The sequence below is a fragment of the Hippopotamus amphibius genome, chromosome 6 (genome assembly GCF_030028045.1).
Source record: "Hippopotamus amphibius kiboko isolate mHipAmp2 chromosome 6, mHipAmp2.hap2, whole genome shotgun sequence".
Classification (NCBI taxonomy): domain Eukaryota; kingdom Metazoa; phylum Chordata; class Mammalia; order Artiodactyla; family Hippopotamidae; genus Hippopotamus; species Hippopotamus amphibius.
Window position 1 is genome coordinate 1,354,481 of NC_080191.1, and position 27,738 is coordinate 1,382,218.

Below are 27,738 nucleotides of genomic sequence, written 5' to 3' on the forward strand. Positions count from 1 at the left end.
TCCACATCCCTGCTTATTCTGGGCAGAAGAAACACAAAGGAAAACTATCCAAAGAGGGATGAAGGTATTTTAGTTCACATTCTTAAAGGAGAAGTGGGAATCGGATTGGTCTAGCTTCTCACCAACATTTTCAGCGTAAGAGAGAAGGAATGGACCCCTTCTGGTTTGGAGCAGCCTCCATTCCAAGGGGACATGGATCTAGATGGACAGGACCTCCCAGGCTTCACCTTTGACCATCTGCTATGTATCCTCAGGTGACAGAGATTAGTGGACTTGCCTCTGGTTCAAAGGCTTCAGAAACAAGGTGTTAAGTCAACGAATAGACTAGTGTCAATCTCTGGGGATCTCCCTGAGGAAGGGCCGCAAGGTCCTGTCTTTGGTTTTCTCATTTTCAAAAAATCTATGCAGTGACATGGGTGGAGAAGTCTTTAATGCTCTCATATCAAGTTTGGAAAGAGCATGAGATAGGACAGACCAGAATAGGCTGGAGAGCAGAAGTTTAAAGTCATGATTTGAAAGGATCACGACAGCTGGACACTGAGCCAATACCAAGATGAAATATAACCAGGAACACTAAAGTCCTGCCCTTAGATGGTGTAAGTACAGCATGCACAGTGCTTTGCACAACAGGTAATCAATCACTGGTTTTTAACATCCAGTAAGAGACAAATGCCTGGATCACGTGATCCACTGTGGAGCATGGGAGACCCTTCGAATTCAGCAAGAAACAAAGGGAGAGAGAAGGACTGAGTGATAATTTCCATACTTGGGCTTGGTTTTGTACCTTTAGAAACAATGTCTTGCCCTCCCATCAGGAAGCACGCACAAGCCTCCTAGACAGCTTCCTCCACAAGACGACAGACAGCAGAATCAAGCAGTATCAGCAGTATTTCGTTCTGTGGAAACGAAAACCACAGCCACAGAAAGATAGAGAAAATGAAAAGGCTGAGGACTTCGTACCAGATGAAGGGACAAGCTAAAACCCCAGAAAAATAACTAAATGAAAAGGAGATAGGCACTGTTCCAGAAAAAGAATTCAGAATAATGATGGTGAAGATGATCCAGGACTTTGAAAACAGACTGGATGCACAGATCAAAAAGTTGCAAGAAAAGTTTACCAAAGACCTAGAAGAATTAAAGAACAAACAAACAGAGATATGCAACACAACTGAAATGAAAACTACACTAGAAGGAACCAACAGCAGATTGACTGAGGGAGAAGGGTGAATGAGTGACCTGGAAGACAGAATGGTGATAATCACTGATGCGGAAAAGAATAAAGAAAAAAGAATAAAAAGAACTGAAGACAGCCTAAGAGGCCTCTGGGACACCATTAAACACACCAACATTTGCATTATAGGGGTCCCAGAAGGAGAAGGGAGAGAGAAAGGACCCGAGAAAATCTTGGAAGAGACTATAGTTGAAAACTTCCCTAACATGGGAAAGGAAATAGCTACCCAAGTCCAGGAAGCACAGAGAGTCCCAGGCAGGATAAACCCAAGGAGAAACATGCCAAGACACATAGTAGTCAAACTCACAAAAATGAAAGACAGAGAAAAGTTATTAAAAGCAACAAGGGAAAAATGACAAATAACATACAAGGGAACTCCCATAAGGTTAACAGCTGATTTCTCAGCAGAAACTCTGCAAGCCAGAACAGAGTGGCATGATATATTTCAAGTGATGAAAGGGAAGAACCTACAACCAAGAATACTCTCCCCAGCATGGATCTCATTCAGATTTGATGGAGAAATCAAAAGCTTTCCAGACAAGCAATAGCTAAGAGAATTCAGCACCACCAAACCAGCCCTACAACAAATGCTAAAGGAACTTCTCTAAGCGGGAAACATAAGAGAAGAAAAGGACCTACAAAAACAAAAACAAAACAATTAAGAAAATGGTAATAGGAACATACATATCGACAATTACCTTGCATGTAAATGGACTAAATGTCCCAACCAAGAGACACAGACTGGCTGAATGGCTACAAAAACAAGACCCAAATATATGCTGTCTACAAGAGACCCCCTTCAGACCTAGGGACACATACAGACGGAAAGTGAGGGGATGGAAAAAGATATTCCATGCACATGGAAACCAAAAGAAAGCTGGAGTAGTGATACTCATATCAGATAAAATAGACTTTAAAATAAAAAATGTTACAAGACAAGAAAGGACACTACATAAAGATCAAGAGATCAATCCAAGAAGAAGAGATAACAATTATAAATATATATGCACCCAATATAGGAGCACCTCAATACATAAGGCAAATGCTAACAACTATGAAAGAGGAAATCAGCAGTAACACAATCATAGTGGGGGACTTTAACACTCCACTGACACCAATGGACAGATCATCCAGACAGAAAATTAATAAGGAAATACAAGCTTTAAATGACACAATAAATCAGCTTGGTTTAATAGATATCTATAGGACATCACATCCAAAAACAGCAGATTACACATTCTTCTCAAGTGCACATGGAACATTCTCCAGGATAGATCACATTCTGGGTCACAAATCAAGCCTTGGTAAATTTATGAAAATTGAAATCATATCAAGTATCTTTTCCAACCACAACTCTATGAGATTATAAATCAATTACATGAAAAAAACTGTAAAAAACACAAACACATGGAGGCTAAACAATTCACTACTACATAACCAACAGATCACTGAAGAAATCAAAGAGGAAATCAAAAAATACCTAGAGACAAATGACAATGAAAACACAATGTTCCAAAACCTATGGGATGTGGCAAAGGCAGTTCTAAGAGGGACGTTTATAGCAATACAATCCTACCTCAAGAAACAAGAAAAATCCCAAATAAACAATCTAACCTTACACCTAAAGAAACTAGAGAAAGAAGAGCAAACAAAACCCAAAGTTAGTAGATGGAGAGAAATCATAAAGATCAGAGCAGAAATAAATGACATAGAAACAAAGAAAACAATAGTGAAAATCAATAAAACTAAAAGCTGGTTCTTTGATAAGATAAATAAAAGTGATAAGCCTATAGCAAGACTCATCAAGAAAAAGAGGGAGAGGACTCAAATCAATAAAATTAGAAATGAAACAGGAGAAGTCACAACAGACACTACAGAAATAAAAAGCACCATAAGAGACTACTACAAGCAACTATATGCCAATAAAATGGACAACCTGGATGAAGTGGACAGATTCTTAGAAAGGTATAACCTTCCAAGACTGAATCAGGAAGACATAGAAAATATGAACAGACCAATCACAAGTAATGAAATTGAAACTGTGATTAAAAATCTCCAACAAACAAAAGTCCAGGACCAGATGGATTCATATGTGAATTTTATCACACATTTAGAGAAGAGCTAACACCCATCCTTCTCAAACTCTTCCAAAACATTGCAGAGGAAGGAACACTCCCAAACTCATTTTATGAAGCCACCATCACCCTGATACCAAAACCAGACAAAGATACTACAAAAAAAAGAAAATTACAGACCAATATCACTGATGAATTTAGATGCAAAAATCCTCAACAGAATCCAACAACACATTAAAAGGATCATACACCATGATCAAGTGGGGTTTATCCCTGGAATGCAAGGATTCTTCAATATATGCAAAACAATCCATGTGATACACCATATTAACAAACTGAAGGATAAAAACCACATGATCATCTCAATAGATGCAGAAAAAGCTTTTGACAAAATTCAACACCCATTTATGATAAAAACTCTCCAGAAGGTGGGCATAGAGGGAACCTCAACATAATAAAGGCCATATACGACAAACCCACAGCAAACATCATTCTCAATGGTGAAAAACTGGAAGCATTCCCTCTAAGATCAGGAACAAGACAAGGATGTCCACTCTCGCCACTACTATTCAACATAGATTTGGAAGTCCTTGCCACAGCAAACAGAGACGGAAAAGAAATCAAAGGAATCCAAATTGGAAAAGAAGTAAAACTGTCACTGTTTGCAGATGACATGATTCTATACATAGAAAATCCTAAAGATGCCGCCAGAAAACTACTTGAACTAACCAATGAATTTGGTAAAGTCACAGGATACAAAATTAACACACAGAAATCTCTTGCATTTCTATACACTAACAATGAAAGATCAGAAAGAGAAATGAAGGAAACAATCCCATTCACCATCGCAACAAAAAGAATAAAATACCTAGGAATAAACCTAACCAAGGAGGTAAAACACCTATACTCAGAAAACTATAAGACGCTCATGAAAGAAATCAAAGATGACACAAACAGATGGAGGGACATACCATGTTCTTGGATTGGAAGAATCAACATTGTGAAAATGACTCTACTACCCAAAGCAATTTACAGATTCAACACAATCCCCATCAAATTACCAATGGCATTTTTCACAGAACTAGAACAAGAAATTTTACAATTTGTATGGAAATGCAAAAGGCCCCAAATAGCCAAAGCAATCTTGAGAAGGAAAGATGGAGTTGGTGGAATCAGGCCTCCTGACTTCAGGTTATAATACAAGGCTACAGTGATCAAGACAGTATGGTACTGGCACAAAAACAGAAATGTAGATCAATGGAACAGGACAGAAAGCCCAGAGATAAACTAGGGTCAACTAATCTATGACAAAGGAGGCAAGGATATACAATGGAGAAAAGGAAGCCTCTCCAATAAGTGGTGCTGGGAAAACTGGATGGCTACATGGAAAAGAATGAAATTAGAACACTTCCTAACACCATACACAAAACTAAACTCCAAATGGATCAAAGACCTAAATGTAAGGGCAGACACTATAAAACTCCTAGAGGAAAACATAGGAAGGACACTCTTCGATGTAAATAACAGCAAGATCTTTTCTGATCCACCCCCTAGAATAATGGAAATAAAAACAAAAATTAATAAGTGGGACCTAATGAAACTTCAAAGCTTCTGCACAGCAAAGGAAACTATAAGCAAGACGAAAAGACAACCCTCAGAATGGGAGAAAATATTTGCAAACGAATCAACAGACAAAGGATTGATCTCCCAAATATATAAACAGTTCATGCAGCTCAATATCGAAAAAACAAAGAACCCAATCAAAACATGGGCAGAAGACCTAAATAGGCATTTCTCCAAAGAAGACATACAGATGGCCAAGAGGCACATGAAAAGCTGCTCAACATCACTCATTATTAGAGAAATGCAAATCAAAACGACAATGAGGTATCACCTCACATCGGTCAGAATGGGCATCATCAGAAAATCTACAGACAGTAAATGCTGGAGAGGGTGTGGAGAAAAGGGAACGCTCTTGCACTGTTGGTGGGAATGTAAATTGATACTGCCACTATGGAGAACAGTATGGAGGTTCCTTGCAAAACTAAAAACAGAGTTACCATATGACCCAGCAATCCCACTGCTGGGCATATACCCAGAGAACACCATAATTTAAAAAGACACATGCACTCCAGTGTTCATTGTAGCACTATTTACAATAGCCAGGACATGGAAGCAACCTAAATGTCCATCAAGAGATGAATGGATAAAGAAGATGTGGTACATATATACAATGGAATATTACTCAGCCATAAAAAGCAATGAAACTGGGGCATTTGTAGGGACATGGCTGGACCTAGAGACTGTCATACAGAGTGAAGTGAGTCAGAAAGAGAGAAGCAAATATTGTATATTGACACATATATGCGGAATATAGAAAAATGGTACAAATCAACTGGGTTGCAAGGCAGAAATAGAGACACAGGTGTAGAGAACAAACATATGGACACCAGGTGGGGAAAGCGGGGAGGGTTGGGGGGGAATGAACTGGAAGATTGGGATACCAAATTGTACACTCTAAATACCTGCAGTTTATTGTATGTTAACTGTATGTTGATAAAAGTTCTTAGAAACAATGTCTCACAAATAAATTCTCAAGAAATAGAAAAGTTATTGATGTCTCGCACAAGTATATTGTGAAAAATCAGTCCTAGTGCTGTGTGAGACTAAAACCAGATTTTGGAAATTCATCTAATTAAGGTAGCACTGGCCATTGGTGAGGAATTATTAATACGGGGTGTTACTTCTTTTGTTCCTGAGTTAAGTCTCTAACTATTAACAAATGCGGTCAACCATTAATCAACTAGGTGTCAGATAGCCCCATGTCATTTAAAAGATTGAAATGAAGATGCTTTTGCGACTCTGGAATGATTATTCTATCTCCTGCTCATAGGGCACCAAGTCTGCAAATGCCAGGCAAGAGGAACGGTGGTCGTTCACCGTCATTAGTGAACATGGGCATCGGTCCCATGCAACCGACTCTGCAGCCCAGGTGCTGTTTGGGTAGCTGGTTAGACAGATGGCAGCTCTCTCCTCCTCCTGTTCGGTCAGCATCACCCAAACCATAAACAAGTACAAGCCTGACTCAGGAAGCCAGGGCTCTGGTGTAGGGTTTCAGGTAAAGGGCAGGATTCTTGAAGCAAAGATGACCGTGAATGCTTTTCGCTTGAATCTACAATCGATGACGGTAACTGAGAATCCTATCCTTCTTAGAAAAGCATAACAACATGATTCAATGTGAAAACAAAAGCAAAGAAACCACGTCCACCTCTTCCTGAAACATAAGCTCTTCCAGCCCTGCTCTTAGGTTTGTTCCTCGCGTAGCCCTTACTTCTGCTTTATGCCCAGGTGCCTGTTCCACCTCAACATCACCCGCCCTCTGCCCACACGTGTCTTCCCACTCCTAATAAATCAGCTCAAAGCCCACTTGCTCCAGGAACACTCACTGCCAGCCCGGCGGCGTGTCCTCAGGGTATGAACAAGATGACACAGAGCACGCACGACGCACGAGGGGAGACGCACGCTGTTCTGGGCGCTGAGGGCACTCCTTTCAAGGCAGCGAGCCAGGCCGTGAGAGGACGTTTACCCGGAAAAAGGGGGAACAGAAGTGGTCTGTCGCCCTCCCCTGCCCGCTGGCCCTGGCTGGGGCAGACGTCTTTGCATCGGGCTTGTCCTGGGTCCTCCCTGACCTCTACCTCGGTCATGGGCCTGCTTCCCTGCCTCCACCCTGCTCGGCCGCATGAGGTCAGGAAACTGCCCTCCACCGAGAAGGAGGCTGCCCAGGAGCACAGCTCTGGGTGGACCGACCCCAACAGAGAGCAGCACTCATGACCCAGATCTCAGATTCCAGAGGCATCTATGACGTGCAGGCAATCCCATAGGCCTGACCTGTTAGTGCTCTGCTCTGCTCAGAGCTCGGTGATCTGTCTGCAAACCTTCCAGAAGCCCCACCAAGTGCACACACAGGGGTGAGGAAGCGCAGACCACAGGGAGGAACACGGCTCGCTGTACTGGATACACTGCCCGTCTCACGTGTTCAGACTCAGACCATTTCTCTAAATTTTTTTTAAATTAATTAATTTATTTTTGACTGTGTTGGGTCTTCGTTGCGGCACATGGGCTTTCTTTAGTTGTGGCGAGCAGGGGCTACTCTTCGTTGTGGTGGGTGGGCTTCTCATTGTGGTGGCTTCTCTTGTTGCGGAGCACAGGCTCTAGGTGCGTGGGCTTCAGTAGTTGTGGCTCCCAGGCTCAATAGTTATGGCTCCCAGGCTCTAGAATGCAGGCTCAATAATTGTGGCACACGGGCTTAGCTGCTCTGCGGCATGTGGGATCAACCTGGACCAGGGATTGAACCCGTGTCCCCTGCACTGGCAGGCAGATTCTTAACCACTGTGCCACCAGGGAAGCCCCCACTTCTCTAAATCATACACTCGATTTCTTTCTGAATACTGAATCTGGGTTTATTACCACCTACAGATTTTCCACAGACCCAGCCGCTCCTGAGACTCTTTAAGCAGATGGTCACAAGCTGACATGCAGAAACAGATGTCCAGTGTCATTTTGGAATGGAATGCTTTCACTCAACATTTCGATGTTTATACTCTTTCAGGTTCGATGAGAGCGTACATGTCCTCTGCAAGCCGGTAATTTTATTTGGGAGGCGGCCACAGAACGGCTGACTGTCCTCCCCAGGGGTCAAGGGATCGTGCTGTTCTTTCCAAGAACTTCTGTGTCCTCAGCACGACAGTGGCGTGGCCAGAACAGGCCCTGCAACGCAGCTCTGGGGGGTCGGGCTGATCGCAGCCCGTCTCCAGGCCCAGGAGAGCCTGCTTGTACCCCACGTCTCCCCCTCCCACCAGAACACAGGCTCTTAGCGGCTGGAGGCTCTCGGAACCTGGACAGGACCAAGCAGTTGAAGTCCGTTGCCTCGTTTGGGTTTGATCACATAGAGCAGCTTTCAGCATCACTCGCCTCTGTACGGCTCAGTCGCTTTGTCAGTAAGATACACGCTTTTCCTTCTCCATGTCCTGCCCACAAGTTGTGACACAACCAACCACCCTCGGAGGGGCCTGTCTTCCTTGTGACTTCACTGTAGCCTCAGCCTACACGCTGCACATCTTCACAGGTAAATGTGCGGATTCGGCAGAGAGCAGTCGCGCTTTCCAAGGGCCGTGCAGATGACAGGTGCCCTGCGGTTGTAAGTATTTAGGTCGGCGTGTACTTAACTCCAGGAAGATGGCAAAGTGCGTGCACTACTTCAGAATAAAATTAAATTTAATAAATGGGGAGAACATCGACACAGAAAAAATAAGGGTAAAGAAGACGGTGGGACGTGAGAGTCAGGTTGATCTCACGGCACCTTTGGGGCAGACAGGCCACGTGTTTGCCCTCAGTGGCCAGTGCAGGGAGGGAGAGGCGATCAAAAGAAAAGCACAGCGTGGATTGAACTGGACGGAGACAGCAGCCACTTCGTGATCCTGAAACTAGAGAGAGCCCGTCCCCGTGGCCCTAACTACAGCGGTGTGTGTGGCGGGGGGGTGTTGACAGTTCACATACGTGTATCTTGACAAACAACAGAGTGCAATGGACTATTTTTACAAGATACGTCCGGTGTCGGCCTGGGGCACAGCCCTGAAGCAGACGGAATCATGTCAGCAGAGGAGAGGCGGGTGGTCTGTACATGCTCACCTCCGCTAACCCAAAGGGAAGGCGCTAGAAGACCAAGAATGAGGGACAATGCTTTCAAGCAAATTGTCTACGTTTTTCACAAATTTTGATAAAACTGGAGCTCCTCCCAGACATTGGGGGCCTGGAGTGTATCTTTCTCTGAAGTTGGTTAAATGAGGAGCTGTTTGCCTTGAGAATCACGTGAACTAAGAAGCCTAATAACACACACTGGACAGAAGGAGGCCTCTTCCTTACAGAGGCGGTGGGACCAGGTTCTCCTCAAGAAGCACGTGGCCTCCACTCACGCACACAGAGAACTGGGCAAGAAGGTCCTGAGCTTCCACAAGCACATTGCCAGCCTGACAGATTTTAGGCAGGTATAGCCAAATGTCTCCTTCAGCCATCGCCTCCAATGCTGGGAAAGACCCCCGATTCCCAGTGACACGGACCCACCCAGACAAGCAGGTTGGAAAACATACTTAGATACCAGATGGAGATAAGTTTTTCTGTAAGTTTGCTAACTCTACACCAGCAAAAGCTCACGTTTAGTTGTAGAAGGATTGACCCAGAGCCCGTCTTAGGGGTGATGTCTAGAGAGCAGGGACATCGCTGTCCATGGCCCAAGTGATGCAGACTGTAGTACAACACTGCAGCCAACAGAGATGAGAGCCAAGTGGCTGCAGGCACGCTTGTGGGAACGTCATGGCTAAGCTCGCCTATGAACCGCATGGACACTGACTCTTTACTAGAAATCCCATAGAAGTGCAGCTGCGTCCCGGACTTCTCCCAACCATCTCAAGTCATCCGAGCTTTGCCTGCAGGAATCTTGCACACGTGGCCAATTCTTTCCAAAGAGGAAACGTCACAGAGGCCAGCAGAAGGATTTGGATGGTTCTGTCTCCTCTCCAGCCCCTCCAGCCGCAGAGGCCTCACCTCCACACCTGAGGCGGAGACCACGAGTCCAGTCCAGGCCCCGAGCAGAGCATCCGGTGGCCAGGGGCGGGGGGAACAGCCTGGACCGAGCTGGTGACAGTCTCGTATCACCTACCTGCAAGGAGAACAACCGCCTCCAGGATTCAGATTCTCTTCCAACCAGTGTAAGGACCTCGCCTCTTCAGTGCGTCAGGATCTCTCCACGTCGTATACTCAGAACTCGACCCTGATGGGGCTGAGTGATTTCTGAGTCACCAAAGCTGCAGGTTGTTGATTTTGCGTTCTCTTTGTGTGGCAGCTCTTATCTCCACAATCACCTGGCCAGCCGCAGACTATGAAAGCCAGACAGGTAACCTCACCGCAGCGTCCAGGAAGGTGTGTGACAGGCTAGAGAAGGTGGAAACACAGCACCCACTCCCTCCCCGCGGGGCACCCTGCCTTCAGGTGAGAAAGCCCAGAGGCCTCTTTGTTTTCTCTGGGCCACGAGCTGCTTTCCTGACGGTAGGACTGCAGCGGGCACCCTGTGCGGGGCAGGCGGACACGCAAGGTCACGTCCACCTGCCCGGCCCCGGGCGTCCCGGACGACCCGCCCCAGTCCGCCTTTGCTGCACAGACACCCTCACAGAGGCCAGAAGCAAAATCACACTTTCCAGGAGACAGTGCACGAAATCTAATTAATGGCAAACTAAGGACTAGGTGACGCTGCCTAGATCTGAATCTGAGCAATTTATTTTTAATAAATAAAGAAGGAAGAGCGTGAAAAATAAAACCACCAAAGCCCAACGCCGGGACGGAACAAGCAAAGCCTAAGACACCGGCGGGAGCGCAAGACCGACTTCTGGTCCAGGGGGCCCCCCACCCCGGCTGAGGCCTCGCGCAGGCCCCCCGCCCCCGGCAGAGCGCAGGGCGCGCGCTGGTTCCCGTCTCTGCCCGGCTGCTGGGGCCTCCGCGTCCTCGTCCTGAGCTCCGTCCCCGACGCCTGAGCCACACCGAGGAGGAGCCGCTCAGACCCCGCGCGGAGCCCGCGGCCGGGAGCAAACCCCGCGCAGGGACCTCTGGAAGCCCCCGCTTCGCGAGATCTAAGCAACGAGCAGCAGCGGGGGGGAGAGAGTCCGCCCATTTCCATTCATTTTGGTAGACGGAGCCTCATTCAAACTGCACACGGGGGCGTCTGTGGTGTGTGTGCGTGTGTGTCTGCGTGCGTGTGTCTGTGTGTGTGTCTGTGCGTGTCTGCGTGCATCTGTGCGCGTGTCTGTGCGCGTGTCTGTGTGTGTGTCTGTGCGTGTGTGTCTGTATGTGAGTCTGTGTGTGTGTGTCTCTGTGTGTATTCCATGACGAGAAACAACCACTTTGCAACAATTTTCTTCTGGTTCCTTTAACAGTAAAGCACAGTGGCCTTCAGTGTACCACCTTACCATAAGAGCCTCACTGTAAAGAATTTCGGTCCAATACGAGTCACGTAAATGTGTGTGTGTGTGTGTAACTCTGATTGGCTTCAGCGTGATTTCTCTAGCTTAAATAGGTGCCGCCTATGTGATGTAGGTATCGCTGTGGTGACACCTAAACGATACGGACCTCGTCTACCTAGTATCAACGTGCTCATCTATAAAGTCCAGAGAAAACAACCCTTCCTCGGGGCTGCAGTGAAGATTAAGTGAACCACTGTGTGTAAAGCTCCAAGACGGATGCCTTGTAAGTTCTCATTAGATCCTCGCCAGCACGAAGGTTTCTGGTGCTGCTGCTGGTTTGTTTCAGGCACCTCTGACCCATCATCCACAAACCCATCAGTGGTTTTTTTTTAATAAAAAATTACTTCTCCATGTCTCAGGCAACACTGCTGCAGGATATAGTCCATACTGCTTACTGGGACGTGGCCTCGATCCCACCGAGCATCCAGCCTGTCTTCTCCTTTTATTGTATGAAGACCTCCGTTTGCTGCATGAGTCTCTCCTGGCTTCTTTGGTTTCGTGTATTTAAAGAATTTCTACAGATATGCTCTGGGTGTTAGAGCCAGAAGATAATTAAAGAGACCATTTCATCCATATTCATTTATGTGAAAATAGAGCTAAGCCACTGTCAGATAGATGTGTTATGAATTTAAACCTCCCTAGAGAGGGGCTTCCAAAAAAGACGCTATTTCCAGCGTTTGTTGGAGGTGTTGCCAGGAAGCTCAGGCACAGGCTGAGCCGGTCCTGCTTGGTCAGAGGTGAGGAAGCATGTCAAGGGCCTTAGAGTGATGGCTTTTCACATCCTCCACTCTTCCTCGACCAGCGTACAAAAGCAACAGACGTCTGCCCTAAAGCATTTTGCACCTCAGCTTCTCCTTCGTGGAGGATACTTTCTGCAAAGCTGTTGACACAACAAACAACATCACACAGTGGAAAGGGCTTTGGATTAGTGATTTGAAGATTAGTGATTTGAGGACAAGCGTTGCAGCCACTCCCCGGACACGGGGCAACCTCCTCACCTCTACTGAGTAAGGTGTTAAGTGGTCAGTCAGACATCATGCAGAAGTGGACTCTAGGGCTGGTGCACTCTAGGAAGATAGGATGTGCAAGAAGAGTTGGTCACTCAACAATGAAGAGTGAGGTCAACAAATGACGTGGCACGACGAGGGAAAAGGGTTACTGGGGATGAGGGTGTGCATAGCCATCTCTTCGTACTTCTGGTACCTATTTTGTTCCCTTCCTTTCCTCAAAACTTGTTTCTCCATCAGAGAAATTACAAAGACAAAACCCCTATCCTGTTATCCTCTGCAAGATAACAAGCGGGGATCATTCAACAGGGCAGAGGATAAAACAAACATTGACTTCAACCACACTGTTTAGAGCCTATCAAAGGATGCTCCCAGCTATCTCAGCACCTGTTTCATGACAGACGATGCATGTTTCTCAGGACACTTTTAAAAAGTCAGAAATCTCACACTTCCTCAATTTAAGGAATCTCTGATGACAATACCACTTCGAATCCGTTGTCAGATTCTGAGATGTCTGACTTTGAACAGAAGGAGGTGCCTCAGGTTCTCTGGAAATAAGGACAGTGTACATTTAAAATAAGTTCATTAATTTAATAAGCAAAAGCACAGAGAAAAGTTGGATAAGTGGGATGAGAACTCAAAACCCAAAATTCTTCTGCTGGAAATCACTCCTGAGCAATTTGTCTCAGGAATTTCTGAAAACTAATTAACAATCAAAGAGCAGTCAATTTATCTTTTTCTGTCAGAGGGAGAAACCCTTGATTTTTCTGAAAATTTTTCTTGATTTGACAAGTCAGAAGAGAGAGAAGAAAAAAATTAGATCATCCTGTCGGGGGAAACACTCTAGAAGTTTCCATGCCCTGCTGGTATTCATTACAAGCCAGGCTTTGAGAAGTTTCCAGCATCATTTGTCATCGATCAGGCAATGTCCAAGCGGCCTGACACACAGCTTACGCATTTGAGCCCTGCGGTCTTGGTTGGTCTGATTAAATTCTCAGGGAATTACGTTATGAGGAAGAACAGAACTCAGTTTCTACCATCACTGGGCCATTTTCTTTAGTCCTGTCTCTGTTCTAAGAGTAATAACCCAACATTCAGCTTGGATAATTGGATTTTGCCTGTCTCCATCCCCTTTGGAATTTCTTCAGGAGCGACTCTTTACTCTCAGCACCGGGCGGCATTCGGGCAACCACGTGATGCCTGGCGAGTCCTAACCCAAATAGCGCTACCTGGGAGCAGGTGAATATTGCTGACATTGGCAGAGCATCTGGAAAAAAGCTTTTAAGAATGACATCAGGACATTTTCAGATATAAAGGGAAACTTGCGTTATGCGCCAGTACCCGTTTCCCCAATTTCTCCCATCATCACAGCGTTGCTGCCTTGTGTAAGAGCATCTGTCCTAGGATCATAGACTGCGGTCTTCACTCCCGGGGGACTGGCCCTGGGTCTTAAGGAGCTCTGCGTCTCCCAGAGCATCCGGCCTTGGGCCAGCTGCTCCGTAGGCTTGAGTTTATAAGGAAGGAATTCTAAGTTCCAGCAGGAAGATGAAACAGAGGAGGTAAGTGCAGTTGCAGCACTCAGACCAGCTCTGGATTTAAAACACGGGAGAACCAGGACAGCAGGACCGATGAGGATGAGCCAGAGAGGGCGGGAGTGCAGACGGCAGGAGGGCCCCGGAGGGCCTGAACCGCTTCATCTGGTGACGAGGAGGGACACGGGAGGCCTTCTGTCCAGCCCGTGCGCCCACCAGGCCTGGGGGATCTGCGGATCGAAGGCTGTAACCTGGGAGCCCACAGCCCGTCCAAGACCAAGACCAAATCAGGAATCATTACGTGTGCTGAGAAAAGACTGGGGAAACAGTGTGTTTACAAAGAAAGGGGCAAAGATGTATAAAATGTAAACTTACAGCTGCAGGCTTGATGTAAAGAGCTTTCCGACAAGGCAGACTGTGACGCAGGGCCAGTCACTGAGCAAGAACTGGACGCCAGCAGGACAGGCCCTTCTAGAGCCAGGGCTTTGGGGCGCCTGTGTCACCTCCTGGAGCACATGCTTTCAGTGACTCTGGATTCTAGAAGGACAGTGACGGGGCTGTGGCAGAGTCTATGAGGACAGCCGGAATTAACAAAAGGGAGAGCAGACCAGTTACAGGCAAATGTGTCATTTTTTTCAAGTATATGCCATACTGGGGAGGTTTCTAAAGCGGTTATTCGAGGCAAACTCTTTTAATAAAGAGATAGGAATTATTTGTCACAGAATAACAATTGTTTAGCCACAAATTTAACACATTTTAATGGTGTTCAAGAACAGTGTGTCCCCTTGCGTCAAAGTGTCTCTGAAATATGGCTAACACTATTAGGTTTGTCTGACAGGTGCTTTTTCATGATTAACATGGATGAAACTACATTCTATCTCTCTTCCGTATAATCACAGCTTTCAAAGTAACAGAGGCCACACGGACCAAGATTTTACTATGCGAATATAACCGATCTTACTCCCTGCCCTCTTAAAGAATGTCTTTACATTGGCCGTTTAAAGGAAGCAATAAAACCAGCACAAGTCAGATCTCTTCTGAAACGCCTCTGAGTGTATAACGCGGGCGTCGGCGGTGTCTGCTGTGAATCCCACTCTAAGATTCCCTGCCTTGCATTGCTTTGTGTCACGGGATATGTCTACCTAACTCATAACTTTTTAAAAAGCTAACCTAGCTTTTTTTTTTAGCACATGTGGCTGTCATGTCATGTCCCCGATCCCCGTTCACCCGCGTCTGTCCGGTCGCGCCGCCTGCATCTCCCGTGTGGCACCATCTCCCTGAGGTGAGAGCACCACATCTCCCAAAGCGAAAGACAGCACATCCCTCTTCCGCTCAGACTGTCTGGTCCACGTCCCTTCAATATGCCACGAGCTCTCCCTTTCTCACCTGCTTGTAAGGTCTTCCCAGCCCCGAGCCCTCGTTCGCCGACAGCACTTGCCCCACAGATGACCCTGCTCTCTGGGCGCCCACACGGGCCCCCCACGACGGGACGCACGGGTGCTGGAGGAAGCACACGCGTGCCGATCACGCCCAGCGCTGCGCAGTCCCTGTGCGCACCCCACCGGGGGGCCCCTTACTCAAAAATTACGAAGAAGCCCACAAGGGAGACAGCTGCCCAGGCCGCTGCCAAGAACACGCTTTCTAAGTACTCACGGCAGAGCAAGCTGAGCACTGGAAGCCGCGCGTTTTCTTCGATGAGGAGTAAGTGAGTATTTTCTTGGATAAGGAGCAAATGACGGACCTACAGGAATCTCAGACCCTTTGCCTCCGGAGGGCCCCCTCTCCTGGCAACCCACGAGGGTGCTCCAGGTGGCGGGGTAGAGAACAGCCTCTCCCTATGGCACTCGTGGACTTTTAGCCCCTCGCATCCCTTTTTTGGAGCAGATAATTCACAAGGCTGAGGTGTGCGTTTCGTGGTGGGGAGAGACAGCAAGGTGTGTGTGTGGGGGGGGTGGCCGCTGCGATGGCCTCATCCGAGTGACCGGAGCTTCCACTTGACCTGGCCGCCACGGCCGTCGCCATCAGGATGGACCCCCGGCTGGCCCGCGCTTCCCGGGAGGCTTCTGCTGCCGGTGTGGACGCGGGTTCGGAAATCGGCTGAGAGCCTGTCTGGGAACTCGGCTGCAGGGAGTCAGTGCGGCCGGCAACAAAGGGCGAGGATTTGCGGTGGAAAACAGCGGGCTACTCACCGCTTGCGGGCGCAGGGCAGGAGTGTAAACTGCTTTCCGTGAATGCGTCAGAGATTTCACTTGAAAGAAACAAACGGTCTCTCCACTTTCCTGCCCCTTTTAAACCACATTTTGACCCAGTACTGAAGATTTTCATGAGTTGAGACTGCTCAGCCCCCAGGACGGGTACCTCCTAAAGGGCAAGGATGCTCCTCTTAGGTTCACTCAGCAAAATCAAGAAATTGCCTCAACACTCACTCTTCTCCATTCAGCTGTCAAACGCTTGCTTAATAAATGGAAAAAGCACCCAACGCCCTCTCGTAAGTAGCTTAACATTTTCACTTGACCTTTATTGTTCTTTCCTCTGCAAGTTAAGAAAAAGAAAAAGCCTTTCTTCCCCAACGCGTGTGTATTTGTTCTTACTTTATTGTGGATGAGTAATTCCCACAATTTCCTCCAAGCCTTTCTCCAATTTCTCCTATTCTCTTAAAAACGGGGGGAAATATCAACTGAACTAAGTATTCTAATAGAAATCTCAGACGTCTGCCGAGTGTGGTACAATGGTTACTTTTAGTTCTCGCCCCTTGGATGCCTCTGCTCATCCTAGCATCTTACGGACTTTCTTTTTTCTAAAGAAACAGTGAGCACTAAATAAAGGGTCTGTTTCACACACGGTCCCTCGGGTCTGATCGCCTTCTCCTGGTCCCTTGTGAGTGATTCACTGTGACATCTGAGAGGCAGCCCACCTCTCAGGACGCTCCTGTAGAATATCACACACTCCCAACCCCTGGACCCCCCGGCACCCCTGGTCCTGGGATTCCTGACTCATGAATCTTTAGGATGGAAATTACACGCGTGCTTTTAACTGAGTTTCTATTTGTAACACCCCTTCTTCAAGGAAACTGGATTTAAGGGCCCATTTGTTTGTCACGCTTCCTACAAAATGCAGTTTTCTTCTAAAGATGAGTCATCGTATTCAGCTACAAAGTTAATATTTTAAATTTCATAGTTAATCATCAAGCTCACCCGTCAAAAAATAAAATAATGGAGCTCGGTCCCCGTCCCAAGCTTTGCTACTCAGAATAGTCCCCTCCACAACTGGAATCCAACCCAAACTTGGACACCGAGTGAACAAGCAAGGCTGTCTAGCTACAGAGTCATCACACAGCTCTTAAGAGCAAAACACTATTTAAAATCCTCTCCTGCCCACAGCACACCTGTCCTCACCTCCGAGTGGCTTCACCCTGGCCGAGCCCGGGGAGACAGGTACTGGGAAGCCTATCCGAGCTGGGGATGGGAGACTAGCCCACCGTGGGGGCAGTGCGTGTGCGGGGTCCCCAGCGAGCGAGTTCCCGGCTGGGGTAACATCGAGACCGTCTGTGAAGTCCTACTCGACCTGATGCAGAATCATAGAAGCTGGCATTTCCAGTGGGTGATACACTGACATCTCCTGTTGTACTTGAGAGACCCTCAAAGGCCCAGTCCTGCTCTGGAGGACAGTGAACACGGGTCCCTGAGTGCCCGGCAGCCCTCGGCACAGACGCCAGGTTCAGGGTCTAAACACCTCTGGGAAAGTATCTCGGGCGACATAAGGGTCATTTTACCCTGCCTCAGGAAATCATAATCAATCCTGAAAACATTTAGAATCGTGCTAAAATAGTGCTTAGAAAATTCAGGTGGTGCTTTGAGGGGTTCTGACTGAATCAAAGATCCTATTGTACCTGCAATCACTTAGGCCCTGAGGAGAGATTCCGGTGGCTGTTGACTTCAAAAGGCTCTGCGTGTGGCTCAACTCTCCCTCAGAGGGGCTTTTCGGTTAGGGAGGGGGCTTGATCTCCGCTGATTGCTGTGAGTCCATGGAGCTGCAGGGGGGCTCTGGGGGGGGGGGCTATTTAACTAGAATAAACACAGGTGGCAGATCTGGGTGCCAGCCTGGAGGAGGCTGGGGTGGGGGCAGTCCATGGCTCTGGTCTGGGGGCGAAGCAGTGAAGCAAGGAGGCCATTTTCAGGGACCAGAACACCTAAGACACTTTCCAGTCACTCACCACCCTCTCGTGGGTGCCGGGGCTACATCACTAACACCCTGCGGCCCCAGAAGGACATCAGAGCTTCCCCCAAATTGATGGAGTTCAGAGTGGGGAGGAGTAGGGAATGGGGTTTCTCCCGTGGACGCCCCTGCTCTCGGATCTCTTCCTACCTGCCCGCCTGTCTTTGGGTTCCTCCTCATGGGACGCCTACAAACGCTCGAGTGCACACACCATAACCCATAGCGAACAAAACCAGTGATGCCCCATCAGAGGAGGGTAAATGACGCAAAAGCCACAGGAGAGGGAAAGCCTGTTGATTCCATTAAAATTGCACCCGAGAATGAGAATAAGCCAAAAAAAAATGTATTTAAGTGTAAAAGACACAGATCATCTGATAGGTACGAGTTAGAGGAAGCCACACACTCTAAGCCATAAAGGTAACTTACTTCGAATTTACTTGTAATGAAACCTCTCTCATCCGTCTTTCCCACCAGCTCCCTCCAGAGCCGGGTCCTCTACGCGAATGGGGACCCAGGTCCGCGGCTGGACTGCTCTCTGGGCGCCAAGTACAGGCACATTTCTGTCCGCTGTGGCCTCTGCCTACATCTCATCCCTGCATGGTCTCCGGCGGCCTTTAGCTGCCACACGTGGGTGTGGAAGTCTCCCCACCAAGGAGAGAGGATGGGGTGGGCTCTCCCTTCTTCTCCTGGGCAGAGAGCACCCTGAGGTCAAATCAGAACAATGAACTCCATCTGTGAGGTCACCCTCTTCCCGCATAGAAATCCCACTCACCGAAGACTCAAGCTCTGTGCCCTTAAAGTCAGCAAAACCACTGGGTAAATCTAAATCCACTAGCAGCACTCAATACACAGGAGTCAAAAGGCTCAGACTAGGAAAAGCAACCCTGCCTGGTGTCCCTAATCTGCAAACTCTTTTCCAGGTGCCCAGGGCCTCCCGAGTGCTCCTTGCTGTGCTGGCTGGGGGGGACCCCTCGGCGCCCCCTCAGGAGGACCACGCGGGGCACAGGGTGGGGCTGGGAGCCCGATGCCCGCAGAGCAGCCACAGGACACATGGGGGGCGTCAGCCAGTGACAGCTCCCCCCAGGACGCCGGCTCCTGAGGGATGCACGGAGGACCAGGGAAGGTGCAGAGCGGGTGCTGAGCAAGAGCCTGGTGACGTGGCTCCCCGCGGCTGCGAGGAGCTTCCGCAGGGACCAGGGGAGGCGGGGGGGGGGGGGGGGGGGGGAGGGGACGGGCAGGCCGGGAGCCGGGCCGAAAGGCTCCTCCAAACGCCGTGGAGATTAGGAGAGGCCGGCACAAAGTGAAGCAAGACAGACTCGCAGAGGGAGGAAGGTGGGGGCTGACGCCTGTGTTTTCAGCGTCCCTGACGCTAGTCCCTTACTTCTCAGGGTGGTGTGACAGTCACACGAGGAAAGTCACAGAGCCAAAGCAGGATCTTCAAGAGGCAGAATCATGACCCAGTTCTCAGGAAGTGACCCTTCAGGCTGGGTCCTGTTCTCTCCACAGGGGAAAACGCGGGCCCCCGAGGCCGAAAGCTGACGTCCCCCGGGTTAGTGGGAGCCAGGAAATCTGCACACGACACAGCATGTAAATGCACATTTGGCAGTCAACACCCCCCTGAAGAGTGACTTGTGTGTGAGGATGTTATCAGCGTGGCTTGGAAAATAAAGGGTCCTTATTGGCTAAAGCTTAGAAAAGCTGCTTAGGGTGAAAACGGTCCCTTTTAGGAAGAAAACGCATTGGCATGAGACTCACGAGGGTCTGCCTGCACACCACGGTGTTGTGTTACTTTGGAAATCGTTTTCTCCTCTCTACAAGAACAGCCTCGATTCAGGAGTTATTTTAAGACCTACTTGTTTTTCCCTAATAAGGATAATTATCTCCAAAAAAGCAAAATGATTAAGTGGTTATGAATGGTACACTCCCAAACATCTACAATTGCAAAATAAGCTGACCTTTACAGAGTTTGCGTAAAACGGCTTTTGTGCCTGGGGACGTTGGCTTCACTGAAGGTGGGGGGAGGAAAGGGCACCTGTGGTCACAGCCGAACCGTCCTCCCCTCCTACAGGCTTGGCTTTTGTCGCTCTGATGTGCACCTCTTCACACGGTTTTCCCTGAAGTGCCAGATGCTCTTGCTCTAGATGGCCCGTCTGACTCCCAGACAAGCCAGCAAGGACGTCACTTAGTGTTTCTCAATATTGAGGGTCAGCGGTTCCCGGAGGTGAATGACCACTCCAGCCTCTAAACCCAGGGTCCCAGCCTGAGTTCCCTGTACTGGATTCCGCCATGAACACAGCTTCCTCCCTACCAAGCACACCCACTGAGAGGAGATGGGAGGGGTGTCTTCTGTCTGTCGTAGCACCTCTAACTAATGAAGACCAGAGCTTACCACACATTCATATTCTATGTGCAAAACCACATGCAGCAGAATTTAGAAGTAATGCAGTTTTGGATTGTCAAAAAAATCGAGAGTCTTGGAACCGCAGAGACAAAGAACAGATTGCCTGCAGTTTCTGCGGCATGTTTAGGACCACATGTTCACTGGCGGCTTTCCATGCACCAAGCGTGCGCGAATTCCATTATTTCCTGCTAAGAAAAATATTGTCCACCGCGTGTCCACCTGACTTCAGAGGCAAGAGATTGCACCAGACGAGGCGAGAGAGTGCCCTTCTGAGTGGAGGACACCATTCAGGGAGCTCCTTCTAAGGGCGAGACGCGTACACAGAAGGGGCCTCACGAGGAATGTGCACGGGCGTTCGTGTTTGCATCTTCAGGACCTCTCCCTCCTGCCTCCTCTCTTGTTCCTCCCTCTCCCCGACCCCGAGATCCAGAAAGCAGCCTGATTCACAGGCGTAAACCCTTCTGACCGCTCACACGGGGAGACGTGATGTGAGAAGAGTGACGTCAGAGCTTCCTCCACCTGCACGGAAAGGAAGGCGTGGAGATGGGAAACCGCGGAAGACCCCCGACAAGCGTCTCAGAATAAGCACAGGAGGGCGGACGGAGTGGTTCTGGCACAAACCCAGACCAGGTCCCGCCTTCTCCTCTGCATCCAGTGCCTTCGTTCCAGGTGTGGCCAGAGGGATGTGGAGGTGGATGGAGGACCCTCTTGTCTTCTCTACCTCTGCTCACGAGCAGGGAAGCATCTCTACCTTTCAGAGTTTAAAACCCCTTTATCAATAACAGTACAAACCATGCAAGGACCACTGAATTTTTCTAAACAGGAAATTATCCAGACTCCGTGTAAGACCAAGAGCCAACACGTGCTATAAAGGAAAGACGTTAGAGAATGGTTTTCATGGTCTCTGAGGTTTTAGCTAAATACACACAACCTGGAGGCATTTAAAGGAAAAAAAAAGAGGATGGAAATGAAATAAAACAGCAACCAGAAAAAAAAAATAGCAACCAGCTTGGCAGCATCACACGGATGACACTGAATCCACTCACGATGCCGGAATCGTGTCTCTAGCCCTTGATCTCATCAGACAAACCTCGTGGCTGCAACCCCGCCTGGGGCAGCCGGTATGGGACTCACGCCACCCGACCAAATTCAATCTCAGGTAAGTTCCCAGAAGACACTGGGTCCACACCGGGCTTTAAGTTTAACTGTTGACGTCATCATTTCTGGTGTGTCATAAACACTTACGGGCTTTCTGATGAAAGAGCATGTTCATAAAACATTTCTGTATTTTTGATAATTATAAGGTTCAACTCACTGCCTGTGTTAATTTGAAATCATTCTTTGCAACTAAATTCACTTGAGATCCTTCCTCATCCTAAATCAGCAGGAAAACTCAAAGCGGCGGCCAGTGCATCCGCGCGAACCCTTCGTTCTACGCACCTTGGAGCGGGCGGCCCTTGTACACGTCCCTTGTTCTGGTCGGATGAGCCCTGGCAGTGTTGTCACATTTCGGCTGCTCGTACCTAAGAGCAGGGGAAGGAAAGAGAAGAGAGCCAGTGTGAGACGTTGAGACGGGGGCTGCCTCCCATGGCTGCGCGTTCACATCCCAGGCTACCCTGGCCCCCGGGACACGCCGGGCGTCGCGTCATCACGTTACAGCGCTCGGGAGGCACGGCCTCTGGTGACCTGTGTGACAACGTACTGTGCTCTTCGCAGTCAGCAGGAAGAGGTGTGACGCACAGAGTCCTGCATCCCCATCCAGCCTCGGAGACACGACGCGCACAGGGGCTGCCGCACGCCCCCCCCCAGCACGGGATGCTGACACGGGTCAGGGCGGGCAGGGGCTGGGGGCGGAAACGCACCCGCCTGCGCTAAGTGAGGTCAGGGGGCAGAGCCACTCACCCCCACGCCAGGAAGGAGTGCAGAGGCTCCGAGAGGACCCGGGGCTCTAGACGAACACGTGACTCGAAGACCAGCGACTTCAGAATCTAAATCACAGAGCTACAGGAGGTCTCAGGGTCCCACGAATAAAAAGAAAGAGCTACGTTCCGGCCCCTGGAGTCAACAGGGTGGGGCCCTGACGTCCGAGCAGGCGGGGCCTGGGGTGGCTGCCGGTTACTTCTCTTGCAACCAGAACTGACCCTCATTCTGGACGGATCTGCCAGGTGGGCTCCAGACCTGGGGCCAGGTGACAGTGTGTGAGCACTCCCCGCGGGGCCTCCATCCTGGCTCTTTACGGATGTGCCTTCGGTGGGAGACGCAGGGAGGCGTACCTCACCTGCCCCTATGGTGGGAGATCAGGGAGACCCGCGTCACCTGGGAAACCGCCCCACCGCATGGGGACACCGGCAACTCAACAGGGTGCCTGGCAGCCGTGAGAACCTGCCCTCCAGGGCGCCTAATAGTCTCAGGGGTCAGGAAAGCTTCTTGGAAAACGTGAACGACAGCCAGAGCCAGTGGGGGCGGGCGCGGGTGGGGCCGGGGGTCCAGGGGCCGCTGATCCTCGGGACGTGGACGTGAGCAAAGCCCCATGAGGCCTCACCCTCGCTTGCTACCGAAGTGTCCTTTGCACTCTCTCAGAAGGGGGTACGAGATCACATTTACTTCACAGGGGTCATTTCTGATTCTTATATTTCATTATTTCTTGTGTTCCCACCCTAGAAAATAAAAGAATGAAATTCCTCGCTAGAGGGATACTTTCTCAGCGTCCCTCCCTGGCGCCCGGCGAGCTGGGGCGGGTCCTAGAGGGTCGGGTCCAGCGCGGCTGAAACAGAGCCAGGGCACCACAGGCTCCTCCGGCCCCTCACACCCTCAATAGCCTCTTTGATACCAGAAAACTTAACACCCCATTCACACAAACTTAATATGCCTTTTTCAAATGTTGTTTCTGAAATTAAAGTGTCCCTGACACGCTCCGGCAAACAGCTAAGCTATCACGTTTTCACCCAAAGCCATTAACTCATATTCTTTTGCAACGCTGCGGGGTCGAGAGCCTGGCACTGGAGCCACCGCCACAGGAGCGCACGGGGCGAAGGGACCCGTCACCCACCTGGTGTCTCCTCTCCTCTCCTACCTGCGACAGGTAGATGGGGAGCCAGAAACTTCCCAAGGCAGCCTTTGGGAAAGAAGCCAGGTCACGGAGTGATGGCTAAGAGCTTGCCCTTACTCACGCCTGTTAATATTGGGAAACTACGCACGTTCATGACCGAAAAGTCCGCACTTCAGGCTCTGGGTCAGCGTCCGCAGGGCTGGGGAAGTGGGAACTGGTACCCACGCTAGAGCTGACACCTTTGCGGCCAGCGGCCCAAGAAGAGTGATCTCTGAAAGTACGAGCAAAGTCCCGGCTCCCTAAGCAAGCAGGCACACCTAGGGATGGGGCTCCCAGGGAGGCAGAATGACCTGTGCCTGCAGATGGCTCGTCTGTTAATACGAGACTGTTAATAGGAACTCTGTGTACAGCCTGTCAAAGGCTCAGAGTCAACACGGGTACCTCCGTGTGGTGGTGAGGAACCACACAACTGCCAACCCCATTCTGCATCTTCAACCTCGAAGCAGCCTGGCAGGTAGCCACAATGCATGGTCAGCCTGGTTTTGCTGCAAATCTGGGCTGGAGATGTCTTGAGAGTCCTAGCACCGATGCTGATATAAACGCGTATGTTTAAATGACAGTGTTCTGGTCTTTTTAAAGAATACCTGCAACTTGCAGAAATGACAATCTCCAGAAGTAGAACCGATGCCTTCGAAGCCTCGGATAAAACCATCTAGATTGTGTTGGCATCCCTCACCGTCCTTTACAATATTCATTTTAACTTATTTGCGCAAAACAAAAGAACATGTCTTGGTTGTCTGGGTACCCATCAGACACCAGGCTCTCTGCCAGGGAGAAATTCGATTTCGTGCGCACACAGCCAGTGAGACGCGTGGGCTCCTCAGGCTGGGAACGGGGCCCTCGCGCCAGGTGCGAGTGGCCTGATGGCAGGTGGACAGACCCTTCGCCGGCCATCAGGAACGTGAAAGAGGAATCCCCACATTCTGGGCGCTAATGCAGCTGACAGCCAGCCTGACCCACCTTACTCCAATAGCTCCTGCCAGCACTGCCTGCCATCGGTCAGCACCCAGGCCGGGCCCTGCCCCTCCTCCCACACCCTGGGCCACCACGCGTGGCCCGGGCTCACATGGGGGCCCGGGCTCGGCCTGCGGGGGCTCTGGACGCCTCGGCCGAGATGCCTGTTTTGACTCAAAAAGGCAGGGGAACCGGGAGATGGGTCAGTACTCACGTTTCTACCGGATGAGCACCCTGCCCAGACACCCTGCCCGCAGCTGGTGCCCGCCTCTGCGTGCGTATTGACACTGGCACAAGTCTGGGACAAAACCTGCGCTTTGCAATTACCTTGCACGAGGACGCACGGAAAGGAGAGCTGGCTTGTAACGAGCACGCGTTCTGCCTCTGTGGCTCCTTACTGCTCTCGGCTCTTTAAATTATTCTTTGCCATCAGAAAATACACAGAATAATTGGGGGGAGGAAGCTTGAACTGTCTCCCCAAATATAAACCAAAACTATGAAGCATCTACCTGGAACGGCTTATTTCAGGAAGTCACAAGGAAACAGCATTTATGCGCCAGGAAGTATTTACATAGTAATGTGGAAGCCTGTCTGTGACGTCGCTGTCCGATCACGGTAGGAGCACGGTGAGTGAGGGCCGGCGGAGCTGCCCTGCGGCCTCTCAGATGTGTCCTAAAGTTGATGATTTTGACTGATTTCCCAGCATCCATGTCTCCCTAGAGAATGGTTTAAACCAATTCCACTTTTCTTGCCAGTGATGGGTTTAGCCATAGTCATTTGATCCAATTATGGCCAATAATGCATGAATTAAATCTGCTAGAGGACTTTTAGGAAAGGTTATTTGGCTCCTAAGGAAGAGAGAGATGGGCTGTGCATTCTCTGAGCATGTGGTATCTGGATGAGATGCCCGGATCCCTGAAGCCACCTTGTGACCATGAGGGAAGTCTGTCCAAGGGTAAAGAGGATGTCCAGTGAGGATGTCAGAGGGACTCTTTGGGAGACTCTGTGTCCTCAGTGACATCACCACATCCCAGCATCCACTGAAAGGGAGCTCCTTCCATCTCTGCGCCTCTTCTTCAGTTTGCACGCTCCCTCACTGTTTACGCCTGTCTGTCAGGTGTGTCGCTACCAGACACGAAGAGCTTCCTCACCGATGCATCCCTTCTTTTAACCAAAACTGAACCAGATCCTGGCTCCGGAGCCTGCACGGTGGGGGGCCACGTCTGCCCCCCCCCCCGTCCGGACTGCCCCCTGGATTCTTCAGGACGGGACTCGGACCCCAGCCTTTCAGGGGCCCCCTAACACTCCCGCTCTCTGTTTCCCCACACCTTCCCCAGGGGCAGCGTCTCAGCCAGTGTCCTCACACGCAGCTTACCTGCCTGTGCGAGTGGCTCCCTGTCCCTGTCCTCCCCACCATAACGTAAGCTCCCTGGAAGCACAGGGTTCTGTCCGTTTGGTCCCCTGCTTGTCCCCAGCCCCTAGAGTGGTGCCTGCAACATTGAGGGGTTCAGATGCTGGTGAATAAAGAGTGACCGGCTGGCTGGCAGGGAGGGCCATGTTTCTCGGAGCTTTAAGAGAGTGTAGCCCTTGTGTGCTAAACTCTGTTACACACAGAACCTGCTCGTGTGGCCTCGGGTGTCCAGGGGTGGCCCTGTCCACACCTGGGTGCCCTCCTCCCACCGGCAGTAGCCTGGTCAGGGGGTGACATTCTGGCCAGTTAGAGTGACGCGAGGCCCACCGAGGGTCCACGCAGAAGGCCTTCCTTGCTGTCAGAAAAAAGCCACGTTATGTTGTCAGGGCTGCCTGATGCTTCTGGAAACCAGGACAGGAGCGAGGCGCAGAGCAGCTGATGACCTGAAGAGCAGACAGAACAAAAACTGCTCCTGAAAATCACGTCCTTGAGCTGCGGAAACAAGCGGCGCCTCCACCCCTGAGAGCTCCGGAGCTGGTCCCGCTGAAGGCTGGGGGGCCGTGAGGACCACGCGGCTGCGGTGGACGGAGCCCCACGGGGAAACGTGCCGCCTCTGACGGCCCCACCCTCCTGCCCCCACCGGCTACTGCCTCTGTCCTGACGGTGTTGGGGTCGCAGCCATCAGCATCGGGAAGGAGAAACGGATGAGTGAATGAGAGAAAAGTGCAGCTCACGTCCGAGGGGTCTCCTCCCCGGGGTCTAATTTAAGTCTGTTTCTTGAAACTCAAAGAAGAGGGAGACCCTCCCTCCTGCAGGCAAAAATAGGGAAAAGGAGAACTTGGTACTTTGTTCTAAGAAAGTCTGTGCAGGACGGATGGGAGGGAGGAGGGCCTCTTGTGTTTCCTGTTTGAACCTAAGAGAAAAATGTCTACAGTTCCTACAGGGACAACGTGATAAGCTAATCTCAGCATCTGAGCCAGACTGCGGAGGCCTGGTTTTGACAGCATCAGAACTTCTGTTGGCCGGCCCTAAGAGAACGTTCTAGAGGCTCCCTGCAGCTGGGTCTGAGGAACAAACACCCCAACGTAAAGACACAGTCCACAAGCCGGAGTTTGAAGTAGTGGAAATGTCACTTCCCAAGAAAGGTTTCCTAGAAAAGAGCACTCCCTACATACACAGGCATACAGGAGCCAAAAAAGCAATTTCTCACACAAGACCTTGGGAAGATTTATGTTCCCTTTATGTTTGAAACAGCCTCCTACGACCGTTTGTGGAGGGACCCTCAGTCTCTGGCCTGGACGCCCTCGTCAGGTCAGCCAGCTGCCCGGGGCGGCCGGGGCCCAGGGTTCCCATCCCCCACCCCGAGGAGCCCGGTCTCCCCTATGAGCCAGAAGGGGCTCCAGGTGTGGCTGGACGTCCCCATGAGGAAACGTCAGCTCGTTACCCGTCCTTCCAGCTCCCCGAATCTATGTGGGTGTTTCCCCTTCTACACGCACCACGGTCACACCTGAGAAACCGGGGAAGGGTCTCAGGAGGCGTCAGGGGCTGCAGAGGAAACCGGGGCTTAAGCGGGGTCACACGTGAGATGTAATGGTTCCCTAGGCCTGGGAACCACTTTCACACCAATCTGTGAAAAACCGAGGTCGAGTCACATGACCAAGAGCACCGCCCCTCATTTACACTGTTTCCAGAGACCAGCATCATGTCTTCTCCCAGTGCTGTTATGAAATGACT

The 27,738-nt window shown here is 50.0% G+C and overlaps 1 protein-coding gene across 4 annotated transcripts in view; it reads right to left on the reverse strand.

Moving 5' to 3' along the window:
- The window catches only part of SMOC2 (SPARC related modular calcium binding 2), a 158,808-nt gene that overhangs the window by 23,925 nt on the left and 107,145 nt on the right, over positions 1–27,738 (reverse strand). For all 4 annotated transcript variants that reach the window (XM_057740128.1, XM_057740127.1, XM_057740126.1 and 1 more), the window contains exon 9: positions 21,971–22,053. In XM_057740128.1, coding sequence (XP_057596111.1) covers positions 21,971–22,053 — 83 coding nt within the window. The remainder of the gene's footprint in view (positions 1–21,970; positions 22,054–27,738) is intronic.